We start from the raw sequence: 21,829 nt of genomic DNA, 5'->3' as shown, positions 1-21,829 counted from the left end.
GGCCACCACAACATGAGGAGCTGAATTAATGGGTTGCAGCATTAGGAAGGTTGGGAACCACTGTAATAAACGGACTCTGTTTCTGTTTTCAGCCTGTGCCCCTGGTCTAATCACAACCGTGTATTTGGATGGCTGGCACTGAGAACCCAATTTGGAACATCTGGAGGAGAAACTGAAGCTCGGAGCATGAATATACAAGTCACGGCGCTCGACAACGATGGGAACCATACACTGAACTGGAAAACTGGTTTGCCCTCAAAATACATCAGAATTTAAAGCATTGATCAAGGCTATCCAAGAGACCCTTATTACAATAGAATGATTAATAGCAAATAATGGCTAAAATCTGAGGACACTCTAATTTCCCATCGTGCAAGCGGAAAGAGCACCCATGCTCACCACACAGGGACTAACTGCACCCAGCAACCCAAACCGCTGCAAGTCGGTGTGCACCTAGCTGGTACGAACCAGCCCTAAGCACAGCACCGCGGCTGCAGGAAGTCTCGCAGAAAGTCTCCACTTCTCGGATACTCAGTGCCGCGCGAGCCGGAACTCTCGCGAGAACAGTCGCCCCTCCGCCGAGACTCCTGATAGGCAGCGGGTGGCTATGGCCCGGCCTAAGCCGTCCGGGAGCCGGATGGACAGACAGCTGGAGCATGATGTGTGTGAGCTCGTGCGGCGGGTTACTGGCCTGCAGGACGAGGCGGATCCCAACTTCCAACTGGCCTTGAACTTCGCCTGGTCCAACTTCAGGTGTGGATCGCGGCTGCGAGCTAAAGCCGGCCGGGCGGGAGGGTCCGGGTCGGGGGTGCGGCCTCCTGGAAACCGCCCGCTGCTGCTGTGGCTGCTGCTGTGCCTTGGTTTCCCCTAAGTGCCCTTGCAAGAAACATGCTGTTAAAACTGAGTTGTAAGTCCTTGAGCGTAGGCCTCATCTTAGCAGCGGCACACGCCAGCAGTTCTGTCCCTAATGCAGTACTTTGCACATCAAAAGTGGTTTGTTTTGTTTTAATTGCTGGGGAAAGACTTTTTAGAGCGAAATACTGATCACACCCTGTTAAAATTTTAGTCTCACCAACTCCCCTCTTCTTGTTCAGGCCACTTGCAGACTTCCCTGATTCTGTGTCCTCCTTTTGCATAAAAACAAACTCAGGTTCTACTACTGATCAACACATAGCATGCCTAGTAAATGTTTGTCAAAGTTTGTGATTAGCACAGACATGAGGAGCTACCTAGTTTGTGAGGATACAGACCTCTCAGGTTCGTGGAAAGCATGCCAAATGTCCAAAATGACAAGTGCAATTTCTAATTATAATCTATTAAAAAAAAGAGCAATGATTCAAATAAGTCATGTAACTCAAAAAGTGATTGTGTCCTTAGTAATTTTTCTTGTAATATTTCTAGTGGCAGGAGGCAGGTGATAATCGTTTTAGAGTTGGGAGAGACATGCATAGTGTAGCAACAGTAGCAAAAGCATATCTATATCTTTGGCACCGGGAGAAATGGTGCCTTTCACATTGTATTACAGTTGCTCCAAGTTATTTCTAAATGTTTGTTATTACGTTAATCACAGTCTTTGGTCCCACGCTGAAGTTTAGGTTTTCTTGTTGTTTATGTGTATGAGTGATTTGGCTCTATGTACATATGTGTGCCATGTGTGTGCCTGCCCAAGGAGACCAGAAAAAGGTAGCTGATCTCCTGGAACTGGAGTAATAGACAGTTGTGGGTGCTGTGAATGGAACCCGGGTCTTGTGGAAGAATGGCAAGGACTATTAACCTCCGAGCCATCTTTCCAGACCCTTACTGAAGCTTTTTAAATAATTTAATAATTGTACTTGAATATGTTTGCTTGTTTTTGTATTTCATGTTGTACATTTAGCAAAATTACTCAGAGGATGAGTATTAAGGCTTCAAATATTAAGCCTTAATATTTGTCTTATATTAAATATATTTGTCTTATATTAAAAAGACAAAGAAAAGCCAGGCATTATGATGCATGCCTGTAATTGCAGCACTTGGGTGGCGCAGGCAGGGGGATTGCTGTGAGTTGAAGGCTATCCTTAGCCTCGTAGTGAGTTCTGAGCCACATAGAAGACCTATCAAAAACCCTAGGAAAATATGTTATATTGACCGTGGGAGCTGCAGGAGGGTTGTAAGGATATCAGCCATATGCAAGGATATAGAGAGCTGCGGCTCAAGTATACTTAGCTATATGACAGTATTGGCCTTAAAAACTGCATTTTATCTTCACTAGATTTCATCGTTTCTTGGATGTCAACAGTCACAAAATAGAAAAAACAATAGAAGGGTATGTCAATTCTTTATTTCTATACATATTCATTACTGTGTTTTCATCAAGATCTTTTGCTATCAGTTGGTTTTTTTTAATATTTTAGGATTTATGAAAAATTCACCATTCATTCTGATCTCAGCAAAGCAGCTAGTTGGAAGAGATTAACTAAGGAGTTTCTCAATGCACCATTTCCCAGCGTAGAGAGAATAAAGGTAAGCCTTGGGTTGTGAGCTCTTCACAGTGCAGTTGTTATCCACTTGTTATCTCTTCATGAACGTTCCCCTGGCTGGAACAGGACCTCCTTGAGAACACGTTAACTGTTGCCTCGGGTTTGCTATGACAGAAGCAGTGTGCTGTTGTATCTCACTTGGAATTGACTATGGTTATGGAAATCAGCGGTTGGCATAAATTACAGCAGTGTGGTTTACCTTAGACCATTCAAATAGCAACTGTTTTCTAGATCCCAAATGTCAGGGACCCCAAGGCCACCCTGAGGTGCAATGATTTGCTGCAAGAACTCCTAGATTGTAGAAGTCTGGTATTTTCATTCTTAAGGTTTATTACCATTAACAAAAACAGAGTACAGCCGGGCGGTGGTGGCGCACGCCTTTAATCCCAGCACTCGGGAGGCAGAGCCAGGTGGATCTCTGTGAGTTCGAGGCCAGCCTGGGCTACCAAGTGAGTTCCAGGAAAGGCGCAAAGCTACACAGAGAAACCCTGTCTCGAAAAACCAAAAAAAAAAAAAAAAAAAAACAGAGTACAGTCAGGAAAGAGGGTGGAGGGGAATAGAGCAGAAACTAGGCGCAAGTGTGATCGGTTGTACCCTTAAGTTTGTGTGTAAGTGTACTCTGTAAGGTTCACACAGGAACAAAACTAATGATGTACTTCCCACAATGTGAAGTGACTCTTGGGCTGTGAAATTGAGATTACGTCATTTGTTTGCTAGAATGAAGATTGTGTGTGTGCACACATTTGTGCTCTCTATTTTTGGTGGTGGTGGTGTTTATTAGGTCTTTTGAGAATTTCATAGGGTGAGTTTTGACCGTGTTCACCCCCACCCCAAACCCTCCCAGTTTTGTCCCTCCTTCCCTACCCACCCAGTTTTGTGTCCTTTTTTCTTTTAACCGATCAAGTCTGATTTGTGCTGCCTGTGTAGTCGTGGATGTGTGGCCTTCCACTGGAACGTGGTCCACCCACTAGTGGCCGCACTCTTAGAGAAAACAGCTCGCCCTCACAGAGCTGTCAGCCGCCAGTCGCTCTTTGGCTAGGGGTCCCTTCTCCTTACTGAGATTTGGTCTGATTGGCACTTACACAGGGGTGGTGGATACTGTAAAACCCACTATGAGTTCATATGTGCTGCTGCCGGTTGTGGCCAGAGAACATTTTCTGCCTCAAAAACTACCACATGATCTAGTATACCACCACTCTTAGACCTGTGCCCAAAGGATTTATAACCTACTATGGAGGTTCCTGTTCAGCCATGTTCACTGTTGCTCTCACAATAGCCAGGAAATGAAAACAGCCTAGAAGTTCGTCAGCTGATGAGTGGCTGAGGCAAATGTAGTACATGTATACCATGGAATTATTCAGCTCTTAAGAAAAGTGGAATTAGGACTGGGAACAGTCATTCTGGGGGAGCTCACCAAGACCCAACCCGGGGAAGATGGCATGCTTTCTCTCATTTGTGGGCCTTAGCTTTAGATCTTCCACCTGTTAAGCTAGTGCACGGGAGGAGAGCACAGGGGGGTTGCAGGTTCAAGGCCTTCTACACATCAAGACCCTGCCTAAAAAAACAAAAATACCCAGATCGATTACTCCATGTGTGATTTTGATATATTGTGTCTTTAAAGAAATTGATTGTGGTAAGTAATTTTGTGGACATAATGTTTTGAATTATGAACATAATACTCCTTTATTATTTGGAGTATTTATGAGATCGATACTCAGGACTCTTCCTTCATTTCTAACTTTTGTGTCTTTTTTTCTTGTAATTAGTATGATTGATTAGACATTTATCTTTATTGCTAATCTTTTCAAAGAGTAATTTTCTTTATTGATTTCTGTCTGTTCTGTTTCTTACTTTGGATTTAATTTCCTTTCTTAATTAGTTTTCCTTATGAAAGTTAATGATCTTGAGGCGTTCTTATTTTTCTTTTCTCTCTTTTTTTTTTTTTTTCAAGATAGGGTTTCACTGTGTAGCCCTGGCTATCCTAGAATTCGAATTGTAGATCAGGCTGGCCTTAAACTCACAGAGATCCACCTGCCTCAGACTCCACAGTGCTGGGATTAAAGGCATGCCCCACCACTGCCCGGCTTATTTTTCTAATTTAAGTTAGTATTTAGTAGTATAATTTCCATCTAAGCACTTGATTTTGTTACAACAAATTTGTTGAGTTATAGTTCATCTCATTTTATGGTTTAAATTTCAAATTTTATCCATCTGTTTTTTAAAATTACATTGCTCAATTTCCAAATATTGTAGAATTGTCTCCCGGTCTTACTGGTAATTATGTCTAGTTTGTGTCTCCTTCCAAGTGACTGTCATTTTCATGGGTAGTCTGAGTGCTTCATAACACGATGCTCAGTCTTCATTCATCCTCAGTGCATCCCTGTCATTCTTGTCACTGAACATATTGCTGCTGTTACAGTTTTGAAGACAGGCTTATGACTGGATCAGCAGTGACTTTTGGGAAACAACAGAATGTCTGTTGCCTTTACTTTCCCTGTCTGGTGTTCTGTGTCCTATGCAAGTTCAAGCCCCTGACCTACATCACTTCCTTCTCTGTACAGCACCATTCCCTGCTGGGCCATCCTGCTCTCTCTGTCTTTTCCACATGCTGTGTCTGGTACCCAGTACTGTGTACCTGTGGACTTGAGCTCAGGACTCCAGACTCTTTGGCAGGGCACTGGTCATCGGGCCCCTAGTGCCTGTGTGACTGACTGCATTTACTGAACTTCTCAGATTCCTAAAGGAAAGCCCTTAATCGTTCCCAGAAACTATATAGAAAAAGAGGACATGATTCTAAACATGAACTTGCCTATTATTGACCAGACAAAACATTCTAGGAACTGTTAACTAGAAGTTGGCAGCAAGCTGTTCGTGCAAACAAACCCTTGGGGGGATGTTCAAAGCTTTAGCTACTTGGGTCTCCTTGGCTAACTGTTTCCTGCATGGCTAACATTGCAGTTTTGTCATCTGTGCTGTGAACAAGGAAAGACGCAGAAATTTGGGCCATAGAGAGACTAACATGCACCACCCTGACACACCTTTAATCATGGAAGGCAGAGGCAGGCAGATCTCTGAGTTAGAGACCAGCCTTGTCTGCAAAGCACATTCCAGGACAGCCAGAGCTGTTACACAGAGAAACCCTGTTGTGGAAAACCGAAAAGAAAAGAAATATAGAACCAGACTTCATGTGACTTAGATTTCTTATATGTAAACATTAGAACCATGAAGAATGTTTTAAGATAAGAATTGATTTTATGAGAACTCGTATAATCCTTTCTTTACTCAGTCTGTTTCAGAAGTGCTCACCAGCCAGTCTTCACTTTTTGTTTTAAAGACAGATGCACATTACTCCATACTCTCACTCCTCCTGTGTCTGTCTGATTCTCCTTCAAACAGCAACTATGTGGAAACACCAAGAGATAAAGAAGTGGGTATGTTATCAGATAAAAATTTATTTTATTACCTATTTATTGTTTGGGTTTTTATTAAAGTTGTAAAATCACAGCTAGGGCTACACAGAGAAGCCTTATCTTGAAAACCAAAAAGTTGTAAACTCAGAAAATTAAATTTCTGTTACTGTGGATGAATTTGCAAAATTTCATTTAAAATGTAAGCTCTGTGGGCTGGAGAGATGGCTCAGAGGTTAAGAGCACTAGCTGCTCTTCCAGAGGTCCTGAGTTCCATTCCCAGCAACCATATGGTGGCTCACAACCATCTATAGTGAGATATGGCGCCCTCTTCTGGTGTCCAGACATACATGCAGGCAGAGCACTGTACATGGTAAGTAAATAAATCTTTTTTTTTTTAATGTAAGCTCTGACTTTGTAAGTTAGATTTTTTTTAATTATATGAAGAGAAAACTGAATTTTTGAGGGTGAATTAGTTCAAATAATGAAAGATACATTAGAATTCAGATTTATTAAGTGTCTCTTTTTTTTGGTTTTTTGGGGGTTTTTTGTTTGTTTGTTTGTTTTTAAGACAAGGTTTCATGCACCCCAAGCTGGCTTCAAGCTCACTATATAGGCCAGGATGACCTTGAATTTCCTTAAATTCAAGGATTGCAGTTGTGTGCTGCTATGCCCAGCTAATACAGTATTAAAAGAGCCAGGCTGTGGCTTCCTGCATGCTAGGCAAGCATCAGCTACCTTCCAGGCCCAAGTATCTCAATGTTTTTTAACTTAGTTCCTTAAAATCATGTGGATTTCTTTTCCTGTAGTTTTATGAGGCTTGGGATTTTGTTTTGTTTTGTTTTTGTTTTTCTCCCAGATATTTATGATAAAGCTGATGAGGTTCCTTTGTTATATTTTAGAAAAGAAAGATGATTTTGACTGGGGGAAATACTTGATGGAAGGTGAAGAAATTGGCCTTGGTCCAAATATCGATACACCGGTAAGTGCCTGTGGTTTCGCCATATAAGTACATGCCCACATGGCAGCAATAGTCTTAGTGTGTTCTTCTGCCACAGAATATGCTGTTTAGACAGGAATTCTCTTCACTAGGCCAGTGAGTCTGGCTTCTCAGGTAATGGGGCTTACTGCCAAACCTGAACACCTGAGTTAGAGGAAAAGAATCAACTCCTGCAGGTTGTCCTCTGACCTGCACATGTGAGCCACGGGTAAGCATGCTCACTCGTGTGTGTATGCGTGTACATGCTGTCTCTAAATAAAATGTAATAAAATAATATTTCAAAGAAGTGAATTGTGGAAGATTTATTAAGATTCTGGGCCAAATCAATATATGTCAATACAATTTACATATTAAATAATACTATACTAGAACTGTGTGGTGGTGTTTTTTTTTTTTTTTTTTTTTTTTTTTTTTGGTTTTTCGAGACAGGGTTTCTCTGTGTAGCTTTGTGCCTTTCCTGGAACTCACTTGGTAGTCCAGGCTGGCCTCGAACTCACAGAGATCCGCCTGGCTCTGCCTCCTGAGTGCTGGGATTAAAGGCGTGCGCCACCACCGCCCGGCTTTTTTTTTTTTTTTTTTTTTTTTTTTTTTTTTTTTTAATGAACTTTTTTTTAATTGATTCTTTTTCAAGATTTATTTTTTATTCTTTATTTTTTTATTTTTTATTTTTTGGTTTTTCGAGACAGGGTTTCTCTGTGTAGCTTTGCGCCTTTCCTGGAACTCACTTAGTAGCCCAAGCTGGCCTCGAACTCACAGAGATCCGCCTGGCTCTGCCTCCCAAGTGCTGGGATTAAAGGCGTGCGCCACCACTGCCCGTGTGGTGGTGTTTTAAGCATAAGAAAAAGGCAAATTTTTCAGGTTATAATACCCCTCCCCTAGAATAAATTTTTTTAAATAGGTCAATGCAATAAATGTACTCAGTGAGTAATCAAGTCAAGGAAATTAAAAAACAAAACCTACTCTCATAGTTACTGTCTCAGAGAAACAGTAACTATGTTGGATTCTTTTGGAATTCAGAAATGTTTCTTGCTACTTCCATTCACAGAAAATGGATTCACATATCCACCTCAGATTATTCTATTCCCATTATGGAAACTTTTAGAGAGAAGGTTTCATTCAGCATTTGCTTCTCTGTAGAAATGTTCTTTGTTTTTAAGCCTGAGTCACTCTAATTGTTACAGCCTCAAAAGTAAGGTCTTTTTTCTCCTTAAATCAGAACTGGTCTGAAGACAGTGATGATGAAGACGCACAACAGCCCTTAAGCAGAGAGGACTCTGGGATACAGGTAGACAGGACCCCGCTAGAAGAACAAGACCACAACAGAACAGGGGGGCCTCAAGTCGGCTGGGAAGGTAGTATACATGCTGAGTGCTGGTGTTTTCTCACAGGAGGTCTCAAATGACAGGTTTAAGATTGATGGCATTGATGAGAGTATTGGTAAGCCCTGAGATTCTTACCAAATCTTAAACTGTCTTTAAGTGTGTGCCTAAGAAGCAACACTATAGCTTTTATCCCTTATATCACTTCAAATAAGAAAAGCAGCACTGTAAAACTTTCTAATATTTTTATAATTATTTTATGTGGGGGTGTTCTATGTTCCTGTTTATACTATGTGTATGCCTAGTACCCACAGAGGTCAGGAGAGGGCATCAGGACCCCTAGGACTGGAGTTACAGACAGTTGTGAGCCACCATATGGGTGCCGGGGGTCACACTTGGGTCCTCTGCAAGAGAAGCCAGTGCTCTCAACCACTGAGCCATCTCTCCAGTCCTAAAATGTAGTTTCTCAAAAGTATTTCTAATAGCTTAGTCCTAAAGGTTTTCTTTGTTGTTGTTGTAAAGGGTTAACCTGTTGTTGTAAAGGGTTAACCTTTTTCAGTTTAGTGAAAGGAGAAAGCTATGGAGAGTTTGTTTGTTTACTTGACTGCTTATCTTTTCATCAGTGAGCAAATATGAATTGGTAGAAATTTTAGAAAACTCGGGAAGATTATAGATAAAGTCATCCTGTTGTACATATTTTATCTACTTTTATTTCTGACTCCCAGTTTTATTTCCTCTTTCCTATCAGTGAGTTATAAACACTCGTTCCAATATATTAGATATCTGTATGTCTGTCATTATTTCTGCACTTCAAAACATTATGTTGGCTGGTATGTTAAATTACATAACTAGAAATATGTGTAAATTGTTTCCTTATCTTTCCTTAGAGCGCTTTCTCCTAAGACCCGCTCATATTGGTATGGGAATGTCTCTTCCTCTGTTCTTAAACTGTTACTGAAGTGTAAAGTATTGGATTAGGTCTACTCTTCTGACTGGGAATTGTCTGCATTGGCACTAATCTGACTACTGGTTGTTTAAGGACTCATGTACTTGTTGACTTTTCTGTGTATTTCTTGGTAATTGCCATCGTTTACTTGTTCCCCTGGAGTTTGGGTTGTTTCTAGACAGGGTCTCTTGGTAACGGGAGTCATCCTCCTCCCTCTGCCTCCCGAGTGCTGGATTATAGAAGAGTACCATCATGCCAGCTTCATTTGCGTTTCCTATTTATTGCCCTCTCCCACAGTTCTTTGTTGATGTCAGTTCTTAGGCTTTAGACGTTTTGCAAATAGCGTTTACTCTTCTGACTTAGAGAAAAAGGAATCTGTGTTCTTTATTATTTTTTTTTTTCAATCAAACCTGTGAACTTGAGCCACTGAAGAAGTGGCTGAGCATTTAAAAGAGCTTGCAGCTCTTCCAGAGGACCTGAGTTCCAAGCACCCGGTGAGCTGCTCACAGCCACCTGTAATCCAGCTTCACGGGATCCAGCACCCTCTTCTAGCTTCTTTAGGTATCACACACACACACACATGCACATACACACTCACATATATACACAAACATACACACCCATAAATAAAAATTTAAAACCTTAAAAAATTGTTTTCAGATGGTCAGTGTTTGGTCTTGATATTTTTGCTTAAAACCAACTTTTCCCTGTATTTTTATGTCTTTTTATTATTGTTGCATTTGGGTTGGGTTTTTGGTTTTCTTTTATTTTTTGAGATTATAATACAATCACATCATTTCCCCCTTCCCTTTCCTCTCTCCAAACTCTCCCAAATTCTTCCTCCTTTCACTCTCTTTTAAATTAATGGCTTTTGTTGTTGTTACGTATATAAATATAACCTACTCAGTCTGTATAATGTTACTTGTACATATGTTTTCAGGGCTGACTATTTAGTATTGATGACCAATTGGTTTGTTCTTGCTGGGGAAGACCACCCTCCCCAGCTTTCATCATTCCTTAATTGCTTATAGTTCTCTGTGTGCAGTTGAGACCTCATGAGCTTTCTTGACTCCGCATTAGCACGTTGGTGTTGTCCTTGCTCGGGTCATGTTTAGGCAGCCATGTTGGTGATACTTTATGAGTACATTTTCTGACATTCCTAAGAGACACAATCTCAAAGCAAACCCATGTTTCTCTACAGTCTTCCTGCTTCCTCTTCTGCAATGATCTCTGATTCTTAGGTGCAGGAGTCTTGTAAATACATCAGTTGGTATTCACAAATCTGCCCTTTGGTTGACTATAGTTTTCTGTAGTGGTTTCCCTCTGTTGCAAAGAGAGATTTCCTCGATGAGGTGAGGACTACACTCACCTGCCTAGACCCTGGAGAGGATCACATTTGGATCATTAGATGTCTCCAAGGTCTATATGATGTGAGATTAAAGAATCCAGTCTGTTTTTCTACCATCTCGTGAGACGTTTTCCCAGCAACATCATTGCTTGGTGGTTTTATCTTGATTGTACATCAGGTTGTCCTTTGTACTTTATTATAGATCTTCTCTCTGTTATTTTAGTGTTCATCTACCCAGGGACAGACTTTCTATTTTAGTGGCTTTGTGGTGTTCTGTCTTAATACATAGAATACATATCCCATCCTTTGCTGTTTTTCCAAATTGCCTTAGCTCTTTGTGAACCTGTACTCTTCATGGACATCTAGAAGCAGTGTGACAAATAAATCCAACTGGATTTTTGATTAGGGTTTTAGCTTAAATTTGTCAATTTAACTTGAGGAGGCTGACAGTACCTCCATTTTTTTCTAATTATATTAGACTTTAGAAATTTTAATTATTACTTGTTTGGAAGTAAACAGAGCCTTGTGAATGCTAGGTAAATGCTCTGCCACTTGAGATATATCCCAGTCCTCTGAAGTTGTGTGAGGAAGTTTTGTTTGTTTGTTTATTGGTAATGTTCTTTTTTAAATTTTCAAGTATTCATCTAGTGATTTCTGTGTGTGCTATAGTTTTTATTGTCCTGAATCTTGAGCAGTTGGTTTTGCTCTGTTCAAACTGATTTCTGCAGTTTGTCTATGTTGGGCATTCTTGGTGAATCTTCAGCTTAAATTCCATAGTCTGTTGATTTCTTTTTTTTAATGTAAGTGATAAGTATTAATCTGCAGACATTCACAGTTTTATTCCCTCCTTCTAATTCTTAAACCTTGTATCTTCTTTGTGACAACTTGGCTAAGTCTAGGTCAGCCTCTCATTTACAGGCCAGGCAGTGGCCAGGGGAGGGCCCTCATGGATGGGGATTCATCCCAAGGGAGCTACTGTCAGTCATAAGGAGATGAAAGGACCTAGTACACTATGAAAATTGATACATAATCCACTTCTTCTAGCAGATGAGCCAGATAACCGGAGTTGGCTGGAACAGCATATAGTCCATCAGTACTGGACAACCAGGCGCTGCCGGATCCCACACAGTGTGCATTTGCACTCCAATTTAGCTGCTGTCTGGTAAGCTAAACTTTTCATTTAATATAATGATGCATTGGCTTTGATTTGTGATTTAAATCAAGTCCAGCCTTGAATTGTGAACTTGATAGTTGTAAACAATTGTAAACAAGCGTGCACATACATCATGCTGGGGATTGGATCGATGGCCTTAAACACACTAGACAGCACTGTTTCACTGAGCTAAGCCCTAGCTCCCTAGAGCAATTTCTGATTAATATTGAGCACCATGAAATTACTAATGGCACTGTTTTTATTTTCAGTGTAAGTGGATCGGTGTACACTAGCTTACATCTAATCTCCCTTTTAGTGCACTTACTATAAAAACACAAATGTTTAAAAAAGCATTGCATAGTTTTAAGTGTTTGCTTGATTGATAAACAGTTGTAATTGCTCTAAACATACTTCACTAAAAAGATTTCAGGGAATGTGGAAAATTAATATGGAGTGCACGTAAGACATTTACTGTTTTTATTTATTGATTGATGAGTATAAAATTGCATATATTCATTAATGTTACTTTTGGTGTTTGTTCTTTAATAGGGACCAGCACCTGTACAGCAGTGATCCACTGTATGTTCCAGATGACAGGGTGGTGGTTACTGAGACACAGGTGATTCGGGAAACCCTATGGTAAGATGCATTAGCCTGGGAGATTTTTATTATTGAAAAGTAAAATAATATTGTTTAATTTTTAAGAAACATAACCAAGAATTTCCACTTGCAGGCTAGAAACAGGCCTTAAAGATGAAGTTCACTGTGAAGATTGTGTGATTTTGATATATTCTTTCCTATTATAAATAATTTGGGATTGAGTTAGACCATCACTTTTGAATATCTGAATTCAAAACAAAGCTTGCTGCTGACTGCTTTCATTTGAAATGTGTCTGTGAGGGTTGTCTGTGCTAGTACCTCAACACTGCAAGTCTAAAGCAGCCTATGATGAGCCCCTGGGCCCAGGTGATCCTGCCATGAACTGTGCTACTAACATTCTGTCAACGTTCTGACAGTTGTAGACATGCAGTGGTCTCTTTGTATCCTCAGGATTGTAGCAGGGTGTGTGTGTGACTGTTGAACTCCATTTGTTTGTTTGTTTGTTCGTTTGTTGAGACAGGGTTTCTCTGTGTTGTAGAACTCAGTAGACCAGTCTGGCCTCGAACTCACAGAAATCCTCCTGCCTCCGCCTCCTGAGTGCTGAGATTGAAGGTGTACACTACCACTGCCCAGCTAACTGTTGAACTTCTACAATGATGCTGAAATATCTTGAGTCTTAATTTAATCCCATGAAGTTTGATAATCTTCCCATTTTCTTATCATCAACCTATTTTGTTTCCCAGTTCTGGGTTTTCAAAATAAATTTCTCAGCTGTACTTTAATGACTGTTTTAGTAAACTTCAAATATATTGATCTTTTTTTTTTAAATTTCATTTCAGGTTACTTTCAGGGGTAAAAAAGCTGTTTATATTTCAGTTGATAGATGGGAAGGTCACTGTGAGAAACAATATTATCGTAACTCATTTGACACAAGTAAGTATTTGTGTTCATTGTCACTTAAAAATTAAATTTAAAATTAAGCAGTAGTCTTTTTAAATGTTGGTGATATAACTTTAGAACATTGTGTAATATCAGATTTATTGAATATAGTAAAAACTCTAAAAAGCAAAATTAAGTTGTGCATCATTACAAAGCTTAGCCAGTTCTTAAGTATTATTTATGACATTTAAGTTTCATTTTATTCTCTCCCTATTTTTCTTTTTTCTGTACTGAGAAAGCTTTATACTCTAATGATTTTTTCCAATACTTTATGTGTATTTTTAAAAGGTATAAGCCATAATTGACGTTTACTGTATCTTTTGAATATTAACTAAAACTCATCATTGTATTACTTTATCATGTACCAGTTTAAAACAGTCATAGAAACAGTCTTTTACAATGAAGGAGAAATTAATCTGAACATTTGTGGAAGACAAACTATAAATAATTATACTTCTGTTGTAGAGCTGTTTACGATCTGTGCTTGAACAAATAGCAGCATATGGCCAGGTTGTGTTTCGACTCCAGGAGTTCATTGATGAAGTCATGGGGCACAGCTCTGAAAGCCTATCACCTGGAAATGGTTCTGTACCGAAGAAGCCGCCTGAAGCCCCCTTTAGAACCTACCAGGCTTTCATGTGGGCCCTCTACAAGTATTTCATTAACTTCAAAGAGGAACTTACAGAGATTGAGAAGTGTATCATCAGTAGTGGTAGGTAACTTTTTTAATTCATAAGCTACCTAAGTTATTTTGAATCGTATTAAAATTATTCATTTTTGACAAAAGGTTTAAAATTATATTGTAAATAAGTAATTCTTATGGATATATCCATTTTAAAAGTGATTTTCAGGCTTGGGAGCTAGCTCAGCAGATAAATGTGTTTGCTACCAAGCTTTACAACCTGAGTCCAATCTGTAGGACCTTCATGATAGAGGAGAAAACCAGTTCCTACATGCTGTGCTCTACCTCCACATGAGTCCTGTGGCACACACACGTCTACGTATTACCCCTACCACCACCCAAACCCCCCCCCACACACACACAAACAAGTAAGTGTAACAGAAATGTTAAATAACTTTTGAAGCTCCCTTAAATTTATGTTTTTAAGCCATTTGTCTCTGTCAAAATTCAAGAACTACAGAACAACGTCCAGTGAACACTTTATTGCTCCAGTTCCCTTCCACGACAGACAGCTTATTGTACCTCCTTTAGAGGGTGCTATGTATGCATGTGAGAGCCCCTTCATTTCCTTTACAAAAACTGTTGTTAATGCCATTGTCCGGTTCTCAACAGTGGACATTTGATTATTGCCACTCTGCTGTTCCAGGATAGCTGCAATGATTACCTCTTACACATTGCAGTAGTTATACACATGCAGACTGGAATTCATAGACCAGAGAGTATATATGATGACATATGTGACTTTTGCTAGATTGTCCTGTATTTCTCTACAGTTATCTCTACAATTAAATATAGATAAATTTATGCTTTGTCAGCAGGATCTTGTTATATGTTACTAAACTTTTGTTCTTTACCAATATGAGAGGTATAAAATGGTCAACCAGTATGTGGTTTTTGTTTTTCCACCTTTAATTTTCTATTTTATTATATTTTATATATATTTTTTTTCTTTTTTTTTTTTTTTAAGCTAGGGACAGAGTTGCACAAAGAGCTCCTGTGTCCCTTGTTTCTCTCAGTGGTGGAATTTCCCATAATGACAGTGTAGAGTCAGCTCAGAAACTGACAAGTCACAGCAGCACATTAGCCAGGCTGCAAGCCCAGCCGTATGGGAGGCATAGTGTCTTTGTGATGGGCTGTATAAGTACTGTACAACCACTTTGTTCAGGGTAAGGAGCTGTGCCACTACCCTTCAGGCATGTGGTTGGTTGGGGAACTTGTCTGAGCCGCCCCTTTTCAGCTTCTGCCCCTCACGGAACTGGTGGCTTGTGGTAGGGGAGTTTGCTTTACACTGTGTAGCTTCAGTTTATGCTCTTTGAAGTGAAGTGGAGTACCTTTCTGTTACATTAAATCCATTGTCTTTCCCTTTCTGAAATCTGTCAGTTCCCTTATACATTATTTTTGTCTGAATTCTTTTTCCTCCTTGGCTTATGGGAGTTCCTTCCTTAAGGAAGATAGACTATTAAAGATAGAATATTAAGATTGATATTAAACCCACCACCCACTGTCTGCTATGCCATTCCACATGTCAAAGAAATAGCGTTACTGGCATGAGTATTACGTTGGTTCTTCCCTGCTGTTCAGTTTGATTTGTTGGTACTTACAGATACCACGATAACACTTGCAGTAGTGGTGAACAAGTTTGATTTGTTGGTACTTACAAATACCACGGTAACACTTGCAATAGTGGTGAACAAGTTGGATTTGTTGGTACTTACAGATACCACGGTAACACTTGCAATAGTAGTGAACAAGTTGGATTTGTTGGTACGTACAGATACCACGATAACACTTGCAATAGTGGTGAACAAGTTGGATTTGTTGGTACTTACAGACACCACGATAACACTTGCAATAGTGGTGAACAAGTTGGATTTGTTGGTACTTACAGATACCACGGTAACACTTGCAATAGTGGTGAACAAATTGGATTTGTTGGTACTTACAGATACCACGGTAACACTTGCAATAGTGGTGAACAAGTTGGATTTGTTGGTACTTACAAATACCACGGTAACATTTACAATAGTGGTGAACAAGTTGAATTTGTTGGTACTTACAGACACCACGATAACACTTGCAATAGTGGTGAACAAGTTGGATTTGTTGGTACTTACAGATACCACGATAACACTTGCAATAGTGGTGAACAAGTTGGCCCCTCGACTGGCTCAGCTCAAGGTCCTGCACAAAGTGTTCAGTACTGGAGTGGCGGAAGTCCCACCTGACACTCGGAATGTCGTCCGGGCATCTCACCTGCTTAACACCCTGTACAAGGCCATCCTTGAATATGACAATGTTGGAGAAGCCTCTGAGCAAACTGTATGTTGTATTTTTGCCTTATCTAAAGTGACAATGAAAGGGTAGTGGATAGCCTGTCACAATTCCTTGTTAAATGAGGTTTCAGTCATGGTACACCAGACAGTTCAAAGTTTCATGGTTAGCTTCCAAATTCATGGCTGTCGTATTAGTTTTAATTACCAAAAGAAGCAGAAGGATGAAGCAAGACGTGAAAATACCTGCTTGGCTTATATAGATATTTATAATAAACCTTTTTACATAAAACACAGCCAGGAATGGTGGTGTACACCTTTAATCCCAGCACTCAGGAGACAGGTGCAGGCAGATCTTTAAGTTGAAGGCCAGCCTGGTCTACATAGCAAATTATAGGCCATCAAGAGCTACATAGCAAGACTCTTTCTAAAAAAAGACAAGAAAGAGGTCACAAGTCTGTGACACGAAGTGTCTAAAGTAGTCACACAATGTGAGAGACTTAAAGGGGCTGGTGGGGTTTCAGTGTAAATGTCTTTAATGTACTGAACTTACGTATTAACGTGGCTAACGATGGTGGTGCAGTCGGGAGGCTGAGCAAGAGGATTGAGTTTGAGGTGGTACTGGGCTGCGTGGCCAGACCCTGTCAAAAAACTAGAAGCTGGGTGTGATGCCACACACCTTTGACAGGTGATCTCTATGAGTTCGAGGCCAGCCTGGTCTCCAAAGTGAGTTCTAGAACAGCCAGAGCTGTTAGACAGAGAAACTCTGTCTCAAAAAATAAAAGTGTCGAGCCTCAGGCTCTCTCCATAGCCCTGGCAGTCCTGCAGTCTGCACTGCAGCTGAGGCTGTACCATCACCCGTGGCCTCTCCTTCCTTCGTGTGGTGCGGGCCTCAGCCGCTCTCCATGCCTTTAAAACCAGTACACATGAGAGACTCTGACACACTGCCAAGTCCGACTGTCACCATTCGACGCCACCTTGGCCCCTCTGGACCACAGCTTCTGTGTTCTCACCCTGAGGAAATGCTCCCTGAAGAGTTTGCCTCAAAGATGCTGCTCTCCAGTTAGTATAGCTGATTCTTGAGCACCAGCTGACGAGAAAGCACAGATTCTTAATGTGCATACATCATGTGAGTGTTCCCAGTAGAGTCTTAGAGGGACTCTCCGACTTCCCACTGAATCTTCACAAGCCAAGTCATCTCCTGCAGTTCTCTCAGCGTCTTTGTTGTTTGTTGTTTGTTTGTTTCGAGACAGGGTTTCTGTGTGTAGCTGTGGGTGTCCGGAACTCACACTGTAGACCAGGCAGCCTCAAACTCACCAAGATCCGCCTACCTCTGCCTCTCAAGTGCTGAGATTAAAGATGTGCACCACCACCTCGGGCTTCTCTAGCATTCTTGTCTGCCAAGCTCCTACACATAGCACTAAGCTCTAAGTACCCAGTGGTTTTTTCATTCCAAAGTTCCAAAGTCCTTTCAAAGTCTTCCCCAAACAGCATAGTCAGGTCTCCCATACAAATAGCCTACGCTCTGGTTCCAGTTTCTGTCCGAAATTGCTTTCTCTTGCTGTGATAAACACCATGACAGAGGCCACTTGGGAAGGGAAGAGTGTATTTGGCTTATACATCGATGTTATATATGGTGCGTTATCCAAGGAAGCCAGGGCAGAGACTCAAGCCAGGAGCAGTGCAGAGGTAGGAGGCTTGGAGGAATGCTGCTTACTGGCTGACTTCTCGTGGCTTGCTCAGCTTGTTTTTTTTTTTATACAACACCAGGGCCACCTGCCTAAGAATGGCACTGCCGTCAGTGGGCTGGGCCGTTCCTTATCAATCAAAATCAAGAAACTGCCCCACAGACTTGCCTACAGGTCTGTCTGATGGAAGAGTTTCCCCAGTTGAGGTTCCCTCTTCCCAGATGACCGTAGCTTGTTTCAAGTTGACAAAAAAATAAATCAGCACAGAGGGTTCTCCTGTGAAAGAGGAACTTTATGTTTATCCCATAGTTAGATTGACTTTTTAATAAGAATCTTAAAGTATATGTTTTGAGAATTTCAACCTTTTTGTTTCAAAAAGTATACAAATACAGTCACTTTAAAGTCATTTTGAAGTGTTTAATCTTAGCCTAGTGCGAGGAGCTCTGAAGACTAACCAGGCAAGGTCTCACCCTTAGGTCTCCCTCCTGTTCTCTCTCTGGGTGGAAACAGTGCGGCCCTACCTCCAGACCGTAGATGAATGGATCGTGCATGGGCACCTGTGGGATGGTGCGAGGGAGTTCATCATACAGAGGTGAGGCTTTGCATTGAGTCCAGGGGATGCTGAGTGATGGCATTTATTTGATAACACATCAAAACTGAATACTTTGTTAGGTTTCACAGGGAACTGAGAGGGTAGGTTGGTGATGGGGGGTACTGCTACCATAGCACCGGCATGTTCTGCTGCATCTTTATAAAGGTGTCAGGTCCCAACCAATGGAAAGCATCTTTGAGTTTTATGGCAGTTCACATCTTTTCATAGCAGTTGATATTTTTGAATAGTTTTGAAATGTATACTGCTTCCTGTGAGATGAACTTAAATGACATCATGTTACAAACTATTTCCATTGTAAGTTATCAATAAGATATGACAGTAGTATAGGGTTTTGAGGCACTTATTTGTTTGAGATATTTATCTCTTAAATAAGCTACATATTGTTTTCTTAACATCATACTTAATTAAATATTAAATTTATTTACTTAAAGTAAATAAAGAAAAATCTTAATCCATTTATAACAATTTCCCTTTAGTCAATTTCTGAACTCATAAGCTACAATGAAAAATTACTTGTAATGTTTCTAAAGGGAACTAAATAGTCATACTCTGTTTAATTCCAATTTAGGAAGGTATTTCACTTAAATTTTAATTAAATTGGGAGTATTTATTTTTGTACATTAAACTGAATGAGGTTAGATGAAGACTACTCCATTTTGTCTGAAGATCATGATGTTACTGCTAGACTACCTAGACTAAGACCAAGTATGCTGTGGTGTTAAAGGAACATAAATTAGCCTTAAAAGTCTTTGTCTCTTCATAGGAACAAAAATGTCCCGGTAAATCACAGAGACTTCTGGTATGCAACCTACACTTTGTACAGCGTGTCAGAGAAGACCGAAAATGAAGACAAAATGAGTGACAATGCCAGTGCCAGTTCTGGCAGTGACCAGGGTCCCTCCAGCAGACAGCACACCATGGTGTCCTTCCTCAAGCCTGTCCTGAAGCAGATCATAATGGCCGGCAAGTCAATGCAGCTGCTGAAGAACCTGAACTGTGCAGAGGGCCCTGCCTGTCAGGCGGCAGCCAGAGGTAGCCCGTCCTTTCTGTGAATGTCTTCTTTGGCTTAGCTTAACTATTTCATTCATCGTTGTCATTCCCAAACACAAAGTAGTGACCGAAGCTGTCCATGTCCGTGGAAATTATCGCCATGGTTTTTGGTTGGTTTATTGAGACGGTCTCTCTGCATAGCCCTTGCTATCCTAGGACTCACTCTACAGACCAGGCTAGTCTTGAACTCAAAGATCCTCTTGCCTCTGCTTCCCAAGTGTTGGGATTAAAGGTATTCACTATCACATTCAGTTATCACCCTGGTTCTTTAAGTAATATTTTTTCTTTTAAAATTTCATACATTTGCACAATATATTTTAATCATATTCACCTCTGACTCTTCCCTGTCCAACTCTTCCTAGGCTTCCCCCAACACATCTACCTCCCAGCTCTGTGTCCTGTTAGTGTTATGTTTTTATAACCCACTAAATTCGATTAGCTCTGCTCATAGGCACATGGGTATGGGTGTCCTAACACTGGCCACACCCCCAAAGAAGTTACTCTCCCTCAGTAGCCATTGGCCTACAATAGCTCATTGACTTGGAGTGTGACCTCACGAGCCTCTCCCTCAGTTTTTCTGGCTTGGTTTTGTGCAGGTAACCACTGCTCCTGTGAGTTGATAGGTACAGTGGCCATGGCATGTCCATATGGCAGCATTTCACATCATCCGCATCCTCTAGCTCTTACATTCTCTCCACCCCCTCTTCCTGGATGTTCTCTGAGCATGGGGCGGGAGGTGAGATTGATACAGATCCCATCAGTGACTGAGCACTCATCACTTACTCTCATCACTTTGAATAGATAAGAGTTCCAACTACAGGAAAAAGAATCTTATTTGAACAAGGTTGAGAGCAAGATAGATCTATGGTGTTGTGGTTAATTTTTGTCAGCTTAACACAAGCTAGAGGCATTTGAGAAGTGGGGCTCTAAATTGAGAAAATGCGTTCATATGATTGCCTATAGACAAATCTGTGGAACTTTTATTATTATTATTATTAATGATTGATGTGGGGGAGCGCAGCCTACTGTGGGTATGCCAACCCTGAGCAGATGATCCTGAGTTTTGGAAGAAAGCAGACTGAGGAAGCCATGGGGAACAAACCAGTAAGCAGCATTCCTCCATAACTTCTGCTTCAGGTCCTACCTTGAGTTCCCTTCATGATGGACTACAACTGTAAGACAAATAAACCCTTTTGCTCCCAAGTTGCTTTTGGTCATGGTATTTAACACAGCAATAGACACCCTAACCAAGGCATTTGAATATAACAAAAACATTTAGAAGGCAATTTGACAACATGGCTATTTAGCAAAACAAACAGTAGGTTCCCTCATTGGACCTGTAACCAACTGAGTGAGCCCTGAGTCTTTGCCCAGTTTACAATACCAACCTGAGTTACTTCCTGTGGAGCAGGCCTCAAATCCAACCCAAAAGCAGTTGGTTAACCACGTAAACTTTATGCCACTGTTGTACCACTGTGCATGTTTTTCCTGGCAGACTGGCTTTGCAGCATTCAGGATCCAGTGATAGGTAAGACTGATGATAGCTTTTCTTCCCCAGCACCCTGTACAGTACCTTTTACTGCCATAAAAGCTAGCCAGTGGGGAGAAAATTTTCCTGTCATTTTGAAATTGGTTTCACTATGTCCACATGCAAAGTATGTGGTGTCTTCAGCAATAGGGTCTTGCCATCTAGTTGAGTAACCAAGAGCAATGGTAGTCATTGGTGTCACCATGATTGAATGAAATTATACTGTTCTTGATAGAAAAACCAACTCTCTGCTATTTTTATTCTTTTTTTTTGTTTGGTTTTGTTTTTTGTTTGTTTGTTTTTCAAGACAGGATTTCTCTGTGTAGCTTTTGGAGCCTGTCCTGGAACTCACTTTGTAGACCTGGCTGGCCTCGAACTCACAGAGATTGACATGCTTCTGCCTCCTGAGTGCTGGGATTAAAGGTGTGCGCCGCTGCCACCACCTGCCCTCTGTATTCTTTTAAATATGATTTCCATTTGATTTTATTTGTCCCATTCTTCTGTCCTATGACACCAGCTCTTTCCATGGGCTTTGGGTGGAGGTCATGGGGCAGCACCAGCAGGTCTGAATCTTGGTTGGAGTGTTTCAGTCTTTCAGGGCTTCATGAGACAGTTTCCTGATCACCTAGCTATGGGTGGCACAGCCCACACTGAAATCCAGCTTGACATGGAGCTTGGAAAGTACATGAGGGTCAGAGTCATTTTCGCTTTGGAACTGACCCTGGTTTCAGTGGCCTCTACTGTGTCCTTTATTTTATGTGTATAAG

The 21,829-nt window shown here is 40.8% G+C and overlaps 1 protein-coding gene across 5 annotated transcripts in view; it reads left to right on the top strand.

Annotated features, from left to right (window-relative positions):
• The first annotated feature begins 572 nt into the window (after nucleotides 1-572).
• Tubgcp5 (tubulin gamma complex associated protein 5) overlaps nucleotides 573-21,829 on the top strand; it is a 37,484-nt gene continuing 16,227 nt past the window's right edge. For 2 of the 5 annotated variants that reach the window (XR_008223085.1, XM_052761966.1), the window contains exons 1-13: nucleotides 573-753; nucleotides 2,252-2,305; nucleotides 2,394-2,502; nucleotides 5,854-5,950; nucleotides 6,829-6,908; nucleotides 8,143-8,278; nucleotides 11,584-11,701; nucleotides 12,242-12,331; nucleotides 13,132-13,225; nucleotides 13,697-13,943; nucleotides 16,030-16,232; nucleotides 18,348-18,463; nucleotides 19,248-19,516. Coding sequence is in view for 4 of the 5 variants with exons in the window: in XM_052761966.1 (XP_052617926.1) it covers nucleotides 608-753; nucleotides 2,252-2,305; nucleotides 2,394-2,502; nucleotides 5,854-5,950; nucleotides 6,829-6,908; nucleotides 8,143-8,278; nucleotides 11,584-11,701; nucleotides 12,242-12,331; nucleotides 13,132-13,225; nucleotides 13,697-13,943; nucleotides 16,030-16,232; nucleotides 18,348-18,463; nucleotides 19,248-19,516 (1,759 nt within the window). In the remaining variant the exon portion in view is untranslated. The remainder of the gene's footprint in view (nucleotides 754-2,251; nucleotides 2,306-2,393; nucleotides 2,503-5,853; nucleotides 5,951-6,828; nucleotides 6,909-8,142; nucleotides 8,279-11,583; nucleotides 11,702-12,241; nucleotides 12,332-13,131; nucleotides 13,226-13,696; nucleotides 13,944-16,029; nucleotides 16,233-18,347; nucleotides 18,464-19,247; nucleotides 19,517-21,829) is intronic. The other 3 variants (XM_052761967.1, XM_052761965.1, XM_052761963.1) reach the window with 2 other exon arrangements.

Source organism: Peromyscus californicus, unplaced genomic scaffold (genome assembly GCF_007827085.1).
Source record: "Peromyscus californicus insignis strain IS unplaced genomic scaffold, ASM782708v3 Scaffold_4__1_contigs__length_199733344, whole genome shotgun sequence".
In the NCBI taxonomy this organism is placed as follows: Eukaryota; Metazoa; Chordata; class Mammalia; order Rodentia; family Cricetidae; genus Peromyscus; species Peromyscus californicus.
This window is presented reverse-complemented; position numbering and strand designations above follow the sequence as displayed.